This window comes from Scyliorhinus torazame, chromosome 15 (genome assembly GCF_047496885.1).
Source record: "Scyliorhinus torazame isolate Kashiwa2021f chromosome 15, sScyTor2.1, whole genome shotgun sequence".
NCBI classification, from domain to species: Eukaryota; Metazoa; Chordata; class Chondrichthyes; order Carcharhiniformes; family Scyliorhinidae; genus Scyliorhinus; species Scyliorhinus torazame.
Window position 1 is genome coordinate 197,696,636 of NC_092721.1, and position 19,012 is coordinate 197,715,647.

Genomic DNA, 19,012 nt, shown 5'->3' on the forward strand with positions numbered 1-19,012 from the left:
TGACCAGCTCCTTAGTTTTGCTGACAGAGGGAGAGATTGTTGTTGTTACACCACGCCACTAGGTTCTCTAGCTCCCTCCTGTATTTTGACTCATCCTTGTTCGAGATCTGACCCACAACGGTCATGTTATCAGCAAACTTGTAGATGGAGTTGGAGCCAAATTGTGCCACATAGTCGTGTGTGTTTGAGAGTATAGTAGGGGGCCAAGCAGCCTTGCGGGGCCCCGGTATTGTGGACCATCGTGGAGGAGGTGTTGTTTATTCTGACTGATTGTGATCTATGTGTCAGGAAGTCGAAAATCCAGTTGTAGAGGGAGGAGTCAAGACCTAGGTTTTGGAGTTTTGATACGAGCTTGGCTGGGATCATGGTGTTGAAGGCGGAGCTGCAGTCAATGAATAGGAGTCTGACTTAGGGGTCTTGTTGTCGAGTGTAGGGCCAGGAAGATGGTGTCTGTTGTGGACTGGTTGTGGCGAATTGCAGTGGAGCCAGGCATTCTGGGAGTATGGAGTGTAGCCCTCTCTTTAGATTCTCCCATGAGGGGAAATATTCTCTCAGCATCAACCCTGGTGAGACCCCTCAGAATCTTAGAGCTTTCAATAAGATCACCTCGCATTCTTCTAAACTGCAAGGGTGCAACTGTAAAAATTGGTAAAAGTCAATGTGGACATGTCAAATTTACCTAGTTTCTTGAGGACGTATAGGCGATGTTGTGCTTTCTTGATCGTAGCGTCGCCGTGGGTGGACAAGGACAGATTGTTAATGATGTGTACACCTAGGAATTTGAATCTCCACCTCGACACCATTGATACAGACAGTGGTGTGTAACGATATTTCACCTCCTGACATCAATGACCTTAGTTCACCTTCCTCGTAAAACAACCCATCCATCCCTTGAAGCAGTGGAGGTAAATCTCTTGGTGGAACAGCTGAAAGGCTGGCCCACACTATTTCCTAACCTCCCACTCCCAGCCGCACATCAAGCTAGGTGTACAAGGTAGTGTACTTTTTATGGCACCTTCGCCTCATGTCCTGGCCAACATGCACCCGTCAACTGGCATCACTAGATGGATGAAATGTTTTTCTTTTCAAGCTCATCTGCTGTTGATGTGAGGCAAGGTAAAAAGAGGTAAAGTCACCATAGTTCCAGGTGACCATAGGCTGCTTTCTCCTTTGAGCTGACTGGTGGTGGTTTAACCCGAGGGTCACCACACCTCAGGCGAGGGGCAAGGTTGAGAAGGCGGGGCCTTCATGAATAACCTCAGCCGGTACGTGGAATTGAACCCATGTTGGCCTCGCTCTGCATCACTAAACAGCTGTTTAGCCCACTGAGCCAAACCAACCTCCATGAACTAAGGTAAGACAGCATGGTGGAACGGCGGTTAGCGCTGCTGCCTCACAGCACCAGGGACCCGGGTTCAATTCCGACCTCAGGTCACTGTCTGTGTGGAGTCTGCACGTTCTCCCCATGTCTGCGTGTGTTTCCTCCGGGTGTTCCGGTTTCCTGCCACAGTCCAAAGATGTGTAGGTTAGGTGGACTATGTGGTGATATGCATCACTGTAAATACTCAAGGGGTTAATGCAAATACACTGGGACTAAATAGATACTAGAGGGAGCACCAGGGACATCATGACATGCAGACATGCAGCTAATCAACACATAAGATAGGACACGACCAATGGGCAGTCAAGACACACCCAGAGGTGACACTACCACAAGGGGGCTACCCATATAAAAGGACAGGGCACACATGCTCTTTCTCTTTCCATAGGCGACACTCAGAGACAGGGGCAGATCAGGAAGCATCACACCCACCGCATGGATCAGAGCAGACTGGTTAGTTAGATTGAGTTACTATAGTAAGATTAGCAGGAGAGTCGAACTCAAGCAGGAGAATTATTAACTGTTCAATAAATGTCTTAAACCCATCTCCAAGTCTGAACCTTCCTTTGTCAGAGTATACATCAAGGAAGCAGCTTATGCTACATGAAGAAGCAGAACACAACAGACTGGACACGCTAAAGTGCCTCTTAAGTGTCCAACAGTTTGGGTTACGGGGTTAGGGAGGGGACTCTAGGATTGGTGCTCTTTCAGAGGGTGGGTGCAGACTCGATGGGCTGAATGGCTTCCTTCTGCTCAGTGGGGATTCTATGAAAGATCAATAAGAATTTAAAACAAGTCTGTGCCTACTATATCAACACCTGGAGCAAAGAACAAAATCCATGCAACAATAATATCGCAACATGGGCTGAGCGATTCTTTAATGGAGTCAACAGTCAAGCAATTAAAATCACTCCAGAGCCAGCAACAGGCTGCATTACTGCAGAGCTCATGGAGGGCAGGAATCTGCTCTTCCCTCAGACAGGACTGCAAGTTGTACAGCCTGCTGATCTCGACGTTTAAAGTTCCCTTCGCATGTCTGGCCTTGCATCGTGAAACTTGTCATGGACTCCAAATGTACAGCTGTTTCCAGCATTCTCTGTTTTTATTTAAGCTTCAGAAGATCTCAGTTTGGAGGGGGGGGTGGGGAGAGAAGAAGAAATCGCACAGAAGGTTGAATCGAAACTTTATAAACTTCCGAACCAGACTGGTGATGAATAACTAACTGTTACGTATTCAAGTAACACCACTAGCTGGTGAAATGTCGCGTGATAGGCAGTGACGCCAGCGGAGCGTTTGCAGAAGCTTTTTGGGGAAGGTCGCCATCTTACCCAGCTGAAGCAACATCTCGGAATATACCCTGCGCTACGTTTTTGATGAACTGAAAGAGTGGCACCTCTTTCTTTTTCGCTTTCGGCATCAACAAATATAGAACAGTAACCAACCCCATCTTCTTCACCAGCTCGTCCCAGACCAGCATATTCCACCAACCAGCAATGCACAGGAACCACACTGTTTTAGAATCTCAACGTGAACACAAATCACACCTGGTTACTGGGTCAAAATCCTGCAGCTCCCTTCTGAACAGCACAACGGGTATATTGACATTTCTTTATTGTTTCATGGGATGTGTGTCAGTGGCAAGTCCTGCATTTGTTGCCCATCCCTAGCTGTCCCTAGACGGAGTGGTTTCCTCGGCCATTTCAGAGGAGCAGTTAAGAGTCAGTCACATCCCTGTGAATCTGGAGTCATGGGACATGAGTGAATCAGATAGGCTTTTACAACAATCAACGATAGTTTTACAGTCACTTATACACGCTTTCAATTCCAGATTTATTCAGCAAATGTAAATTCCACCAGCTGCCATGGTGGGATTTGAACCCATGTCAATAGACAATGAAGCTGGGTTTCTGGATTACTCATTCAGCGACATAGCCACAATGCCACCATGCCAATGCCACCGTCACTCCTTGAACCTACACCAACAGTTCACAGAGGCAGCCGACTGCCACATTCTCATGGTCAATTAGGGATGGTCAATAAACGGCGGACTTTCAAACCTCCAGTGAGAAGTTTTTATTGAAGGAGATTTGTGATTTACCCGTTTGTAAGCTGATTTGTGATTGGTGATTGACCTGTTTGTAAGCTGGTTTGTGATTGGTGATTTACCTGTTTGTAAGCTGGTTTGTGATTTACCTGTTTGTAAGCTGGTTTGTGATTGGTGATTTACCTGTTTGTAAGCTGGTTTGTGATTGGTGATTTACCTGTTTGTAAGCTGGTTTGTGATTTACCTGTTTGTAAGCTGGTTTGTGATTTACCTGTTTGTAAGCTGGTTTGTGATTGGTGATTTACCTGTTTGTAAGCTGGTTTGTGATTTACCTGTTTGTAAGCTGGTTTGTGATTTACCTGTTTGTAAGCTGGTTTGTGATTTACCGGTTTGTAAGCTGGTTTGTGATTTACCTGTTTGTAAGCTGGTTTGTGATTTACCTGTTTGTAAGCTGGTTTGTGATTTACCTGTTTGTAAGCTGGTTTGTGATTTACCGGTTTGTAAGCTGGTTTGTGATTTACCGGTTTGTAAGCTGGTTTGTGATTTACCTGGTTGTAAGCTGGCTTGTGATTTGTCATTTACCTGTTTGTAAGCTGGTTTGACTCCAGGCATTAGCACCCGATATCGGTCCACAAACTCCACAAAGGTGTAGCGAATGGGATAACCAGCTCGTCGGATCCGAATGGTCTCCATCATTCCAGAATATCTCAGCTGGCGAACGCACAGCTCCCGGTCAAATAACTGTCAGGTGGCAAAGAGACATCACCGTTACAATTCAGCCTGGGTGGCACAGTGGGCACTGCTTAATGCAGCATGAGAGGGAGTCGTGTGATTCAGGAAGATCCCAGTGTATCCATAGAATCGCTACAGTGCAGGAGGAGGCCATTTGGCCCATCAAGTCTGCACTGATCTTCTGAAAGAACACCTTACCTAGGCCCACTCCCCCGCCTTATCCCCGCACATTGATCATGGCCAATCCACTGTACCTGCACATGGAATCATTTACAATGCAGAAGGAGGCCATTCGGCCCAACGAGTCTGCATTGGCCCTTGGAAAGAGCACCCTACTTAAAGCTCACGCCTCCACCCTATCCCTGTAACCCAGTAACCTCACCTAACCTTTTGGACACTAAGGGGCAATTTAGCGTGGCCAATCCACCTAACCTGCACATCTTTGGACTTTGGAGTAGGGTTTCCCCCCCGGGATATTTCAGTGATCACACTTCCCTTAACCAAAGTAACTAGGTTAACCAGCAACTCAGTGTGCACTTGGGAGGGTCCTTGCTGGTATGGGAGAATTGATCAATTAACTGCCCTTCAAAACTAGCCCCCTCCCCCCACCACCCCGCTTTCCCCATGAGCATAATGCTGTTTTTTTCGTAGTTATCTTTCACACTCCGCAATCATCTTCAACACAGCCACACACTGGGAGATTTTAGTATAATGATAAACCCCGTTTTGGGTTTATGGAATAAATTTAAAATAAATACACCAGGGGCAGCACGGTGGCGCAGTGGGTTAGCCCTGCAGCCTCACGGAGCCGAGGTCCCAGGTTCGATCCCGGCTCTGAGTCACTGTCCGTGTGGAGTTTGCACATTCTCCCCGTGTCTGCGTGGGTTTCACCCCCACAACCCAAAGAAGTGCTGGGTAGGTGGATTGGCCACGCTAAATTGCCCCTTAATTGGAAAAAATGAATTGGGAAGATTGAGAAATCTCCCAATGTTTGTTTTCTTATTAAAGCCTCCTTCCTCGGAGGAGAACCCTAACAGCTCCCAAGATTTTCAAAGCTTTTTCCGCACAAGCCTCTTGTGCTTCAAACGAGCGCCTTCCCTTCCCACTTATTGGGCGGTGCTTTTCAACCAAGTTCGGCAACTTATATTCCCCTAATATTTCTTCAGCCAAAGTGTCGCGCCGATTAAACGGTAACCCATCGCGGAGGGGAGAGGTTTTGACAATTCCTACCATAGACTTCTTGTACTCATTGGGTTTGATGCAACGAACAAAGAAGGGCTGACAGATGCCAAGTGTTCTCATCAGCAGTTCCAGCGAGCGCTTAAACTGGCTGCTGAGGGTTGGTGACCGTTTCCTCGTCTCTGCTCCCTGGGAAGAAGGAAGACAATGGAAATCAAAAAAAAAATAAAAACAACACAGGAAGCAATGAAAAAGCTTTCCATTGGAACAAGTGCTGCTGTAACTATTCCCATTAACTCCTGCACCACCACCACGGTCATGGAAAAAAGTGAACCTTTTGATTCTTCCGTCGCTCTTGACCCCCCCCTACCCCTCCAAGATACTCAAAAGACAAATAAATTTACTCATTGGGAAGAGCCGAGCAGAAAATGGTCACCCTGCAACATCTTGGATTTGTAGATCGCTCGAAGACATCCCAAGGTGCTTCATACTGGGTGTCGTTATCCAACAAAATTTGACACCAGGCTCATAAGCAGGTATCGGGGCAGGTGACCAAAAGCTTGATCAAACAGGTAAGAGGGTAACAGAGAGAACAGGCTTTTCCTGGAGCAGCATTATGACCATGACCTGTTTTACTCCGGACCCTTTGATTTCCTCCCACGTTTTCCTGCCTTCAATAAATTGTTCACCAACCTGCCCAGGTCGACACACAATAATCCCGGGCCCACTCAAACGTGGTTTCTTGATGCTCGGCATCCATCCCTCACTATTGGGTGCCAGGGATGCACTGGGTCCTGTACCGTCCCACCAGAGCCTCCAGACACCACGGTTTCCTCTCCACAGTCAACACTAATGCCTCAGGAGAGGGGGAGCCAAACAACCCCCAACTGTGACCCCCATCGGAGGTCCTGACCCACTATTTGAAAACCCCTGCCTTACATTGAAATTACAGCAAAGCAACAGGTCATTTAGGGAACCTCCCGTCTGAATTATTTCACATGTAAATGAAATCAAATTATATTAAAACGTAAGCATAAAGATGTATTTTGGGGCAATCGATCCATGCTGGGGTTTAGGCTCCTCCTGACCTTCCTCCCACTTTACTTAACTCCACCCTTTCTCCCCCTGGTACTGATCTAAGTTTCCCCTAGTGCTCATCTGATTCAACATTACTCAAGATGGCGCAAAGTACAAGTACAAGAACAAACATTAGTTCTGCAGAAGAGTCATATGAACTCAAAAAATCAAATCTTTTGTTTCTCTCTCCACAGATGCGGTCAGACCTGCTGAGTTTATCTTTTATTTAGTCCCGTTCAGCCAAGAGGAAAAATAAACACACTTGCGCAGTAATGAAGCAATAAAGATTTTTTTACTTGTTTAAATTCTGCTGGTACCTGGGTGGGTAGATAGATCACCACCGATTATTTCTCTAGTGGAGGGGGCTACTCTTGGCGGTGTTCAGGAAAGAGAGGTTTGGTGGCTGGTAATTCAACGAGTTGGAAGATAGGAAATTCTCAATGTGCCTAGAAACGGGGTTCACTAAATTTTTTCCTGTGGGGGTTAGGAAGGGGGTCACAAAGATACTGAAAGAGTGTTGATTATTAGGGTAGAGAACCATCACAGAAGTGATGACCTGCAATCTATATAACCATGGGTGGGTGCATTTTCACTTTTGGACTCTGGGGTAGTCACCAACGCCCCCCCCCCCCCCATCTTCCGCCCCCCCCCCCCCCCCACCCTTGCCTTCCCCCTCCCCACTCTTGCCTTCCCCTTGCCCTCCCCCCCCATCGTCCTCATCCTCCCCCCCCCCTTCGTCCTCATCTTCCCCACCCTGTCCCCCTCCCCCTCCCCCTCCCTGCACCCCGCCCCCCCCCCCCCCCATTCCCAGCCGGAAGTACAATCCTGCAATCTCCAGGAATTAACATCCTGAACTACAAGACAACCAGATCATAGAGGAATTTAAACAAAAAATAATTTTCTCCCTCAATTAGAAGATTTTTCACACAGAGCATTTCCCTCTTTCCCCTTGGCACCACCATCCTCGCCGTGGAAGAGGATTTTGTCTCGAGTCTGCTCCATCGAATGAGGGAAAGGTGAAATGGGGCGAGTTGGATCCCATTCTGGGTGATGAGGTGTGGAGCGAGGCTCTTCACAGGGTCAGCTCCACGTCCTCATCTGCTCAGCTTAGTCTGATCCAGTCAAGGTGGTGCACAGGGTTCAGCCGGCTAAAGTGAGGACGGGTGGATTCTTCTCTGGGGTGGGGGACAAGTGTGAGCATTGTTATCAGGGGCTGGCTAGCCACACTCAAATGTTCTGGTCTTGTTCCAGGTTAGTAAGCTGTTGGGTCTCCATCTTCAACACCAGGTCAGACATACTCAATGTTGATCTGGAGCCATGTCCGTTGGTGGCTTATTTCGGGGCGTCAGACTGGGCGGTGCTCCAGGAGTTCAGGCGGATGTCCTTGCCTTTGCCTCACTAATAGCCCGGAGGCAAGTTCTGCTTGGGTGGAGGAATCCTACACCCCACCGTGCCTCAGCTTGGATGGGTGATCTCATGTCTTTCGTTTGGAGAAGGTCAAGTACACGATCAGGGGGTCGGTAGAAGGTTTCTACCTAAAACAGAGCCATTCATTTCCCTCCGTCAGCTGGTAAGGGGTTTAGTTTAGTTCTGTGGGGTTAAGTTAGTTTGTGTTTTTGCTCGTCAGTCTTGGTCTTTGATATTGTAATTGGGGTTAATTGTTTTATCATTTTTTTAAATAATGAAATTTTTTAAATATCCAATTTTTAAAAAAAGAACATAACACTCTCTTCCACAGTTAGCAATGGAGGCTGGGTCACTGCACATATTCAAGGCAGCGTTAGATTGACTTTTAATTGACAAAAGCCTCGAAAGGTTAATGGGGGACAGGCATTAATTCCACAGCACAATCAGCCAAGACCCTATTGCATGGCGGAGCAGTGTAAAGGGGCCGAACGGCCTACCACTGCTCCTATCTCCTATTTCTTATTGCAGAATGGGTGTGACCGAGGGGCAATTTATGATGCTGGGACAGTAATTCGGAGGCTTGGACGAATGATTCAGAGATGAGAGTTCACATTCTCAACGGCGACTTGAATTCAGTTAATGAAATAAAAGTCATGGTGACCACGCGACTGCCCAACTGTCATTGAAACCCATCAGATTCATTCCAGTCCTTCAGGAAAGGAAATCTTACCTAGCCTAGTCTCTGTGACTCTCAGCAGCGTAGTTGACTCTTAACCACCCTCTGAAATGGCCGAGGAAACATTCTGTTCAGTTGCACCAAAAGGCCACAACAGAAGTAGTACAATAAGCTGAAACGCAAGACCAATCCACCACCACCACCTCTCAAGGGCATTTAGGAATGGGCCACAAGTTCTGGTGCAATCAACAATGCGCATGTCCCATGAGGGGAAAAAAAGCAATCACTGACCTTATCAGATACATGTACCTCTTCCCTTCTCAAGATTGTTAGGTAAGCAACAGGTTAAATGGAGTTAGGAATATTGGAGACCAGCTCTAAATATCACAGATAGGCGCACCAAGAAAATTAGTTCCCTTAATTGAAAATGTGCTAGTTACCATGGCTACATCAGCCTGGAAGATCTGTTTGATGAATTTGTTCTTGGAGGAGTGGACCAGTTGAATGATGTCCCCATGAAGTGTGTCCCGATTCTTCTCCAAAAAACCTGAAAAAACAAACGCCCATGAGTGTTTGGGGAGCAATGTCAGGTGACAGGGCCATTCTGACCACTGTCGGGAATGGAGTTTAATGTGACTAGTTAAAAACTGCCTCTCCTTTGAGTATTCATGGACTATTTCTGGGGGGGTCCATGTTAGATTGTGCGCTTGCTCTGATGCATCAGGGCTAATAACAATAATAACTAGAGACTTTTCACAGTAACTTGATTGAAGCCTACTTGTAACAATAATTATTATTATTAATAATCTTTATTAGTGTCACAAGTAGGCTTACATTAATACTGCAATGAAGTTACTGTGAAAACCCCCCAGTCGCCACACTCCGGCGCCTGTTCGGGTACACTGAGGGAGAATTCAGAATGTCCAATTCACCTAACAAGCATATCTTTCGGGACTTGTGGGAGGAAACCGGAGCACTCCGAGGAAACCCACACAGACACTGGGAGAACGTGCAGACTCCGCACAGACAGTGACCAAAGCCGGGGATCAAACCCGGATCCCTGGAGCTGTGAAGCAACAATGCTAACCACTGTGCTACCTACTTCCCTCAGAAGCCCTTTGGTGAGGGGGACGGTGGCATAATGGCCATGCCAATAGCCCAGGCTAACGCTCTCAGGGTACTAGTTCAAATCCCACCATGGCAGCTGGTGGAATTTAAATTCAATTAGTACACTTGGAATATAAAACTAGTTATGACAATCATCAATATTTGTAAAAACCCATCTGGTTCACGAATGTCCCTTGCGAGAAGGAAATCTGCCGTCCTTACCTGATCTGGCCTACATGTGACTCCAGACCCCACAGCAATGTGGTTGACTCTTAACTGCCCTTCAAAATGGCCAAGAAAACCACTCAGTTCCAGGGCAATTAGAGATGGGCAACAAACATTGGCCCAGCGAGCGATGCCATCCCGTGACAAAAATAAAAGGGGGGAAAAATGCCCTAAATTCATGCCTCCATTTATAAAAAAGGAATTGAAGCAAAAATCACCATGGCTGAATGACTTTGAGCTCACTGAAGCGGAACAACTGTTCCAATCCGTTACACAGTCAGTCACGGGGTGATTACAGGTACCTTGTAATTTCCCAATCCAGGAAAACTGGCCAACGTAGACCTAGCAGCAAGGGAGGTCTTGTGGCGCAGTAGCACCCCTACCCCTGGGTTCAAACCCCATTTCAAACTACCTGGCAGGCAGGGAGAGTTTCCTGGTCAGCCATTCTGCAGAAGGCAGCGGCAAACCAACAACAGTACTTTGCAAAGCATAATCATGAACCAATCCAATGGGAGTCCATGGGCGCCAACCGCCCTTTTTTGATTTGATTTATTATTGTCCCGTGTATCAGTACACAGTGAAAAGTGTTGTTTCTTGCATGCTGTACAAACAATGCATACCGTACATAGGGAAGGAAGGAGAGACTGCAGAATATAATGTTACAGTTACAGCAAGGTGTAGAGAAAAGATCAACTTAATACGGGGTAGGTCCATTCAAAAGTCTGATGGCAGCAGGGAAGAAGCTGTTCTTGAGTCGGTTGGTCCGTGACCTCAAACCTTGGTATCTTTTTCCTGCCGGAGAAGGTGGAAGAGAGTATGTCCGGGGTGCGTGGGGTCCTTAATTATGCTGGCTGCCTTTCTGAGGCAGCGGGAATTATAGATAGAGTCAATGGATGGGAGGCTGGTTTGCGTGATGGACTGGGCTACATTCACAACCTTTTGTAGTTTCCTGCGGTCTTGGGCAGAGCAGGCTCCATACCAAGTGGTGATACAACCAGAAAGAATGCTTTCTATGGTGCATCTGTAGAAGTTGGTGAGGGTTGTAGCTGACATGCCAAATTTCCTCAGTCTTCTGAGAAAGTAGAGTCGTTGGTGGGCTTTCTTAACTATAGTGTCGGCATGGGGGGACCAGGACAGGCTGTTGGTGATCTGTACACCTAAAAACTTGAAGCTCTCGATCCTTTCTACTTCGTTCCCATTGATATAGACAGGGGCATGTTCTCCACTACGCTTCCTAAAGTCAATGATAATCTCCTTCATTTTGTTGACATTGAGGGAGAGATTATTGTCGTCGCACCAGTTCACCAGATTCTCTATCTCATTCCTGTACTCTGTCTCGTCATTTTTCGAAATCCAACCCACTACGGTTGTTGTAAAGAGAGGTTGAAGATGTCTGCGAATACCCTCGCCAGCTGATCCGCGCAAGACCAGAGTGCTCGTCCGGGTACCCCATCCGGGCCAGTGGCTTTCCGTGGGTTGACCTTCGAGAAGGCTGCTCTGACATCTGCAGTGGTGATCTCAGATACAAGTCCATCCGTGGCTTCTGGGGTGGAGGGCTCGCTCTCGCTGACCTCTTGCTCAAAGCGGGCATAGAATGCGTTGAGCTCATCAGGGAGGAGTGTGTTGGAGCCGATGATTTTACATGCCTTCATCTTGTAGCCCATTATGTCTTGCAGACCTTGCCATAGACGGCGGGGATCCGTGTGGCTAGCCTGGGACTCGAGCTTGGTCCAGTACTGTCTTTTGGCATCTTTGATGGATTTCTTTAGATCATATCTGGCTTTCTTGTAGAGGTCAGGGTTGCCTGACTTGAACGCCTCAGACCGAGACTTCAGCAAGCAGTGGATATCCCTGTTCATCCAGGTTTCCGGTTGGGAAACACACAGATTTGCTTCTTTGGCACAGCGAAATGAAATGAAAATCGCTTATTGTCACAAGTAGGCTTCAATGAAGTTACTATGAAAAGCCCCTAGTCGCCACATTCCGGCACCTGTTCGGGGAGGCTGGTATGGGAATTGAACCGTGCTGCTGGCCTGCCTTGGTCTGCTTTCAAAGCCAGCGATTTAGCCCTGTGCTAACCAGCCCCAGGGCAGTTCCACTCCCTGCAGTGCAGAAGGAGGCCATTCGGCCCATCAAGTCTGCACCGGCTCTTGGAACGAGCACCCTACTTAAGCCCACGCCTCCACCCTATCCCCGTAACCCAGTAATCCCAACTAATCTTTTTGGATACCAGGGGCAATTTAGCATGACCAATCCACCTAACCTGCACATCTTTGGACTGTGGGAGGAAATCGGAGCACCCGGAGGAAACCCACGCAGACACGGGGAGAACGTGCAAACGTCACACATTTACCCAGGGCCGGAATTGAACCCAAGGCCCTGGCGCTGTGAGGTGGCAGTGCCAGCCACTGTGCCACCGTGCCACCCATGGTCTACTCCTGCTCCTATTTCTTATGTGCAAAGTATCGTCACGGATGCAATGGACCAAATGGCCTCCTTCTGCACGGTTTGATTCTCGGATCAGAATATTAAAAGAACCAACATTTTCTGCCCAAATAGCTCACAATCTGAAATGATGGCCCCCTCGCAAAAGGTTAAACCCGAGAAATCATTGAGACCGAGAGGTGACGCGAGATATAACGGGGGTTAAAGAGAACAGATTAAATATATTCTGGCAGAACTGGGCTGTTTTAGAATCGGATTTCAAAATACCCCTGTCATTGCAATGTGTAGTCCATTACATTTCACACAGCAACCTACCTTTGGTTTCATAGTAGACTATTCCAGCAAAATGGCTGATGCCAAACTGGGTTTCATAGTTGTTCTTTGGAGGGATATAGTAGGTGTTTAGCTTGTGCTGAGAATTCAGTTTATTCAGCATTGTCGTGTCTGTGCCCTGTCGGGAGATATTTTGGTCAAGAATTGGTTTCAATGGAAACATGATGCCCTTTAGAATGCACATACTCCATAAACACAGTTTCAACATCCCCAGTTTAATGGGTTTTAAATTCACACCCGTGTCGCAACAAATACGATTTAATGGCATCACTCTCCCAAAACGTTTAAGTAGCTTGCAAGGGTGGAACACGTACAGCAAAGGTCTGGGGCATGTTTGACAACCTTAGTGAAGACTCCTGTAGGGGGACAGCAATTGGCTTGATGGCTGGGCTGGGAATAAAGGGGATATAGTTGAGAGTTCTTACTCCAACCCACAGTCTTGGCAGAAAAGGATTGGGCATTGGCTGAAAACGAGGTCGGGGTCGGCTGCAGCTGTATAGAATTATATAGAAATTACCGGCCCTTAGGGCCACTGTATCAGCGATGGCGTCACATGTGAGCACACTCGCACTCTTTTATTCAGCTTCCTCAAAATTGCATCTGTGCCAAACCATCTCAGCTACTCGCCCATTCTCACCACTCTCTGGGTATAGAGGTTTCTCTTGGTGTCTCCCATGCTGAAATGTCTCACCGACCCACATCTCCCAGGGCCCCGTGAAGAATGGAGGTGGTGGCCGGGGACAATATTAATCACAGCTTTCTTCAACAGAAAGATATTACAAGACTTGGAGATTTTGGGGAAGTTTTAAGTCTGGTGGGCGGGATTTTCCCACGTCCTCCGTGTGCCAGCTGACCAGAAGATCCCACCAGCGGACGTTGCCGGAAAACCTTGGCCCAGTCTTGGACCATCAGTTTTTGGGGAAAGTACCTCGGTAAGGCCTTGTTGACAGGGAGGGAGCGGTGGAAGAATCCAAGGCGTTTCCTGAATTTATGAAGTGATCCACGAACCAGGAAGATGGGGTTAGGGAATACTCAATACTAATTGGGCTGTTACATATTTGCCCCTCCTCAGTGTCTATCTACCACTTCAGTTTGTTTAAAAAGTAGTACCACAGCTACTCCTACTTGAGTAAAACAGATAACCATTAAACTAAATCAGATAACCTGAGGGGCATATTACCCTTGAAGGGATATTGGCTTTAAAAAACAAAAACAAATCACAAATGAAACTTAAAACATCAAATCATAACGTGATTAAAAGAGGGTCGGTAAGGCATCCCATCTCCATGGTTCCCACCGGGCACGGAAGGCATGGATGGTAGATACTGTGTGCTCCCTCTCTCGGGACACCCGGCCTTGAATGTAGCCGCACTGTAGTTACCCCCGTACCTTAGGAAATTTGCTCTCTTCATCGATGAGGGAAATGATGTTCATGGGTTTGAGCGCAATCATGTCAAGAGCGTCCTGGTTGTCGGTGAACTCAATATGCTGCCAATTGATGTTCTCCAGGTTGTATTCCTCCTGCTCCAGCTTGAAGACATGCCGCACAAAAAACTGCTGCAGGTTTTCATTGGCGAAGTTTATACAGAGCTGCTCAAAGCTACGGTGAAACAGAAGGAGAAGATTAAACCAGCTCACAAATGAATCTGATGTGGGTCTAATCCCCACAAGCACATTTCTGACATGGAAAGGCTGGTCAAATATTTTTTTTCATAAAGAAACTCCTTTTTGGGATGTGGGTATCGTTGGCAGGAATAGCATTTAGTTGCCCAGTGAAAGTGGCACTCAATCATTTGCTAGATAACTTCAGAGGACGGTTATGACCCAACCACACTGGTGCGGGACTGGAGTCACATAAGGGCCAAGAGATCTCACAAAAGCAAAGACATTAGTGAAGATAATCAATCAGAATTCAAATTCTCAAGTTGCTATTGATGTGGGAAGTGAAGTGTTTCCAGAGCTCCTAGTGTCAATGCTGTTTTTTCGGTGTGTGTGAGAGAGACAAAATGTGATCGTACACAGAGACACATTTGTCAAGCTGCTGTATAAATAGCCCAGCTGCAAGTGGAAAGTTTTGAAAGACTTCGGTTCATTGGAGACTCTCCCCTGCGTGTCAGTAATAAAGACTGTCTCAGTTCAGCTTACTACAGACTCAGAGACAAAAGCCACTATGGTGAAACCTTGAACTCTTAATTGTCTGGAGCACTAGTTCAGTACCTTGACACTTAAACGTATCATACAGAAATGTTACATTTTTTAAAATTGTCTCAGCGCAGCTGGAGGCCATTTGGCCCATCATGTCTGCACTTGCAGCTATTCCTGTACCTTGGGGAATTAGCTGGACCATGTTACAGCTTAGAAACATGCCCTTTGGATTTGGCATTTTTATGTCTCCCCCAAGCAGCTCCTAACGTCAGCCTGCCCCAACGAAGACACACAAGTGTGAACCATCTGCAAGATGCACTGCAGGAACTCGCCAAAGCTACTTAGACAGCATCTTCTAAACCCACGACCTCTACCAGCTGGCAGGACAAGGGAAGCAGATACAGGGGAACACCAGCACCTGGAGGTTCCCCGCCGCTTACTTACCGTCCTGACTTGGAAATATATCGCCGTTCCTTCACTGTCACTGGGTCAAAGTCCTGGGACTCCCTCCCTAACAGCACGGTGGGTGTGCCTACACCACATGAACTGGAGCGGTTCAAGGCAGCAGCTCACCACCACCTTCCCGAAGGCAATTAGAAATGGGCAACAAAGTACTGGCCTAGCGATGCCCACACCCAATAAAAAGGGGAAAAAGCACAGTAGTCTCCAAGTCACAAGGGTTCAAGAATATAGGAACTAATTCGCCATTTGAGAGACTAAGTGCTGACACTGGGATTGAATCGAGAGTGTTCGACGTGGACAAAAGCGGTGCCAGTCCCGGACTGATTTCAGTCCCGTTACTGAGCTAGCACCAGCACCACATGGAACTTGCACAATTCCAATGCATGCCGACCCTCGTCCCAGCCCAGATAATGGCACTGGTTCTGCTGGAGCACGCCCATCCCAGTGATGGGGCGGCTGGGGCCACGGGGTACTTAGGGGGATGATCTGGGCAACCGCATGGCTGCCTTTCAGGCTGCAGCAATGGTGGACTGTGCCCAGCCATCCGACCCCACGGCCTATCTCCGAGCCACCCTCCACTACTCCCATTGACCCTGGCAGATGCACAATTGTCAGCACACTATGGCAATGTTGCCCCCTCCCCACCTTCCCCACAACCCCAGCAGCCACGGCGCCCGTTTCCCGATTTGAAATACTACAAGTATCCACATGTTGCCTGGAATGGAGAGTAGGTCTTACGAGGAAAGGTTGAGGCTGCTAGGCCTTTTCTCATTAGAACGGAGAAGGATGAGGGGCGACTTGATAGAGGTTTAGAAGGTCACAGGGGAATAGATAGAGTAGACAGTCAGAGACTTTTTCCTCAGGTGGAACAACCATTACAAGGGGACATAAATGTAAGGTGAATGGTGGAAGATATAGGGGGGATGTCAGAGGTAGGTTCTTTACCCAGAGAGTACTGGGGGCATGGAATGCACTACCTGTGGAAGTAGTTGAGTCGGAAACATTAGGGACCTTCAACGACTATTGGATAGGTACATGGATTACGGTAGAATGATGGGGTGTAGATTAATTTGTTAATCTTGGACAAAAGTTCGGTACAACATAGTGGGCCGAAGGGCCTGTTCTGTGCTGTATTTTTCTATGTTCGAAGTGAATCTTGCCATCGGTAATTGCTGCTGCCGGAGGTGGAGCATCGCAGGAGGCCCGGAAAATGGCGGGTAGGGCCCGTTGATACGCCAACGGCCTTTACTGTACAATTTGCATTTCCACGCCGGCATGTGGCGTAGAACCCATTCACGCCGCTTTCACGGGATCGGAGCACGGCATTCCGTTTGGCGCCCGGCGCCATCCTCGATTTTCAGCCAATCGTGTTTCGTGATTCCAGCGTCAGCCGGAGAATCCCACCAAAATCTCAGCTGGGAGTACTGCACTGTTGATGGTGGGAGAGGAGATACTAAACCAACATGTTATCTGCCCCCCTCTGATGGACAGAAGCAACACCCCAACACAGAACAGTGTGAATGCTCTTCATATGTCCAGGTCAATTTTATAATAGACTTGGGTCAAGACTAGAATATACACTTCCAGAAATGTTAAGTGCATAACGTCAAAATCAAGATGCACCAGAGTTACCTTTTCTTTATTCATGGGATCTGGGCATAACTGGCTCGGCCAGCATTGCCTGTCCCTAATTACCCTCCAACCGAGTGGCTCGTTAGGCCTCTTCAGAGTCAGTCACATACCTGGCCTGGTGTCCCACATAGGCCAGACCAGGTGAGGAGGCAGATTTCCTTCCCTAAACGACATTAGTGAACCAGATGGGTTTTTGCAATAATTAACAACTGGTTTCATGGTCACCATTAGACTTCCAGATTTGTTCTATTGGAATCAAATTTCACCCATGATGGGATTCAAACCAGAGTCCCCAGATCTAGCCCAGTGACAATAACACTACACCATTGCCTCCCCTTGGCTCGATAATATGGTTCAGTCTCAAAGAGATATATTCACCGCCACATCAGTGACATTTACATCCTCCCTCCAATAATTGGTTCACTGGGGCAACTGCAGCATTCAACCCTGATGAGACAACTGGGATTGTAATCATACAAAGACATTATGGAGCAATGGACTTGTGGTGCAAACCAGCTACAATCTAATTGAACGATAGCATAGGTTAGAGGGGCTTAATGTTGCTCCTAATATTGCAAGCAAATTGAATCCACTCATTAGCTACATACCAATAATAATAATCTTTATTAATGACACAAGTTGGTTTACATTAACACTCCAATGAAGTTACTGTGAAAAGTCCCTAGTCGCCACATTCCGGCGCCTGTTCGGGTACACGGAGGGAGAATTCAGAATGTCCAATTCACCTAACAAGCACGTCTTTCGGAACTTGTGGGAGGAAACCGGAGCCCCCGGAGGAAACCCAAGCAGACATGGGTTGAATGTGCGGGCTCCTCACAGGTGACCCAAGCCGGAATCAAACCTGGGACCCTGGCACTGTGAAGCAACAGTGCTAACCACTGTACTACCCCTATAAAGTAAACTATGAGCATCTCACACTCAATACATTGAAACGAGCAGCTCCTCCAAGTCAACGACATGGGATATAGGGATGTACAGGGCCACATTGGGCCACTGTCCCACTGCGTCTTACCTATTAACGTGGAAGTTTTCAAACCCAAAAATATCCAGTAAGCCAATCGACCTACGCCACACCTTGGGCTCACGGGATGAAGGTTTGTAAATAGCTGCGTTGATCTTCTCCACAATCCACACAAAGAGCCTTCCATAGATACCCTTGATGATGTGCATAAAATGGAGAGAGGGGGAGCAAAACACAGGGTCCACATCAGATAACACAAGATATGGCTGTTCTTTGCACTCTGAAAAATTCTGATCCCCCTCCCTCCGCCCAGCCTCCATTTAAGTTTACATCCCAAATTCTCGGTCTCCACCCTTTCCAATCTCTTCTGCTGATTCCAAGAATCTCTGCAAAAATAGCAGCACTTCTTTGGCAAGAGGCAGGTTGATACCATGACCTCTCTGGTCCAGAAAGTTACTGGGTACCTGACCTCCATTTTGATTACAATTCGGTTTTCAAGTCGGTCTTCCCAAAATGCAGTTAACTACTTGTTTGCAGGATCCTGGAGGGCGATTATGAGTAAGTGAGCTCACGTTGGTAGTGGCGGCAAATTAAAAGCATAATTCATAGCGGTTATTGTCATGATATGCAAACATGCAACCAATGAACACTCCGAATAGAACACAACCAATGGGCAGTCAGGACACTCAGAGGTGGCATGACCACAAGGGGGCATGACAAACACTATAAAAAGGGATGAGGCACTCACACCTTGCCTCTTTCCACAGACAGACATCTAGACAGTTAGACAGGGTTGATCAGCAGTATCACACCCCAGCACGTGGCTTAGAGCAAGCTGGTACAGTTAGACTGAGTTACTACAGTTAGATTAGCAGAGAGTGGAACTCATTTGAGAACTGTGTTAACGGTTCAATAAACACGTTGAACTCATTTCAGAGCCTGGAGCATCCTGGAGTTAAGACTGCATCACGTAGCAGCCGGCGTTATCCGAAGCAGCATAACACAACAGTTATCAAGGGCGGGATACTGCGGGAATCGGCGGGGCGGGCAAGTCCGGCGGGACGGAGTGGCGTGAACCACTCCGGCGTCGGGCCGCCCCAAAGGTGCGGTATCCTCTGCACCTTCAGGGGCTAGGCCGGCGTGGTTTGCGCCACGCCGGCCGGTGAGGAAGGGGCTTGGCGCCAC

At 47.6% G+C, this 19,012-nt stretch overlaps 1 protein-coding gene across 1 annotated transcript in view; it reads right to left on the reverse strand.

Annotated features, from left to right (window-relative positions):
- The window catches only part of myo7aa (myosin VIIAa), a 174,237-nt gene that overhangs the window by 103,556 nt on the left and 51,669 nt on the right, over positions 1-19,012 (reverse strand). The window contains 6 exon segments of the mRNA XM_072477386.1: positions 4,008-4,166; positions 5,388-5,525; positions 8,937-9,043; positions 12,589-12,724; positions 13,996-14,206; positions 17,879-18,021. Coding sequence (XP_072333487.1) covers positions 4,008-4,166; positions 5,388-5,525; positions 8,937-9,043; positions 12,589-12,724; positions 13,996-14,206; positions 17,879-18,021 — 894 coding nt within the window.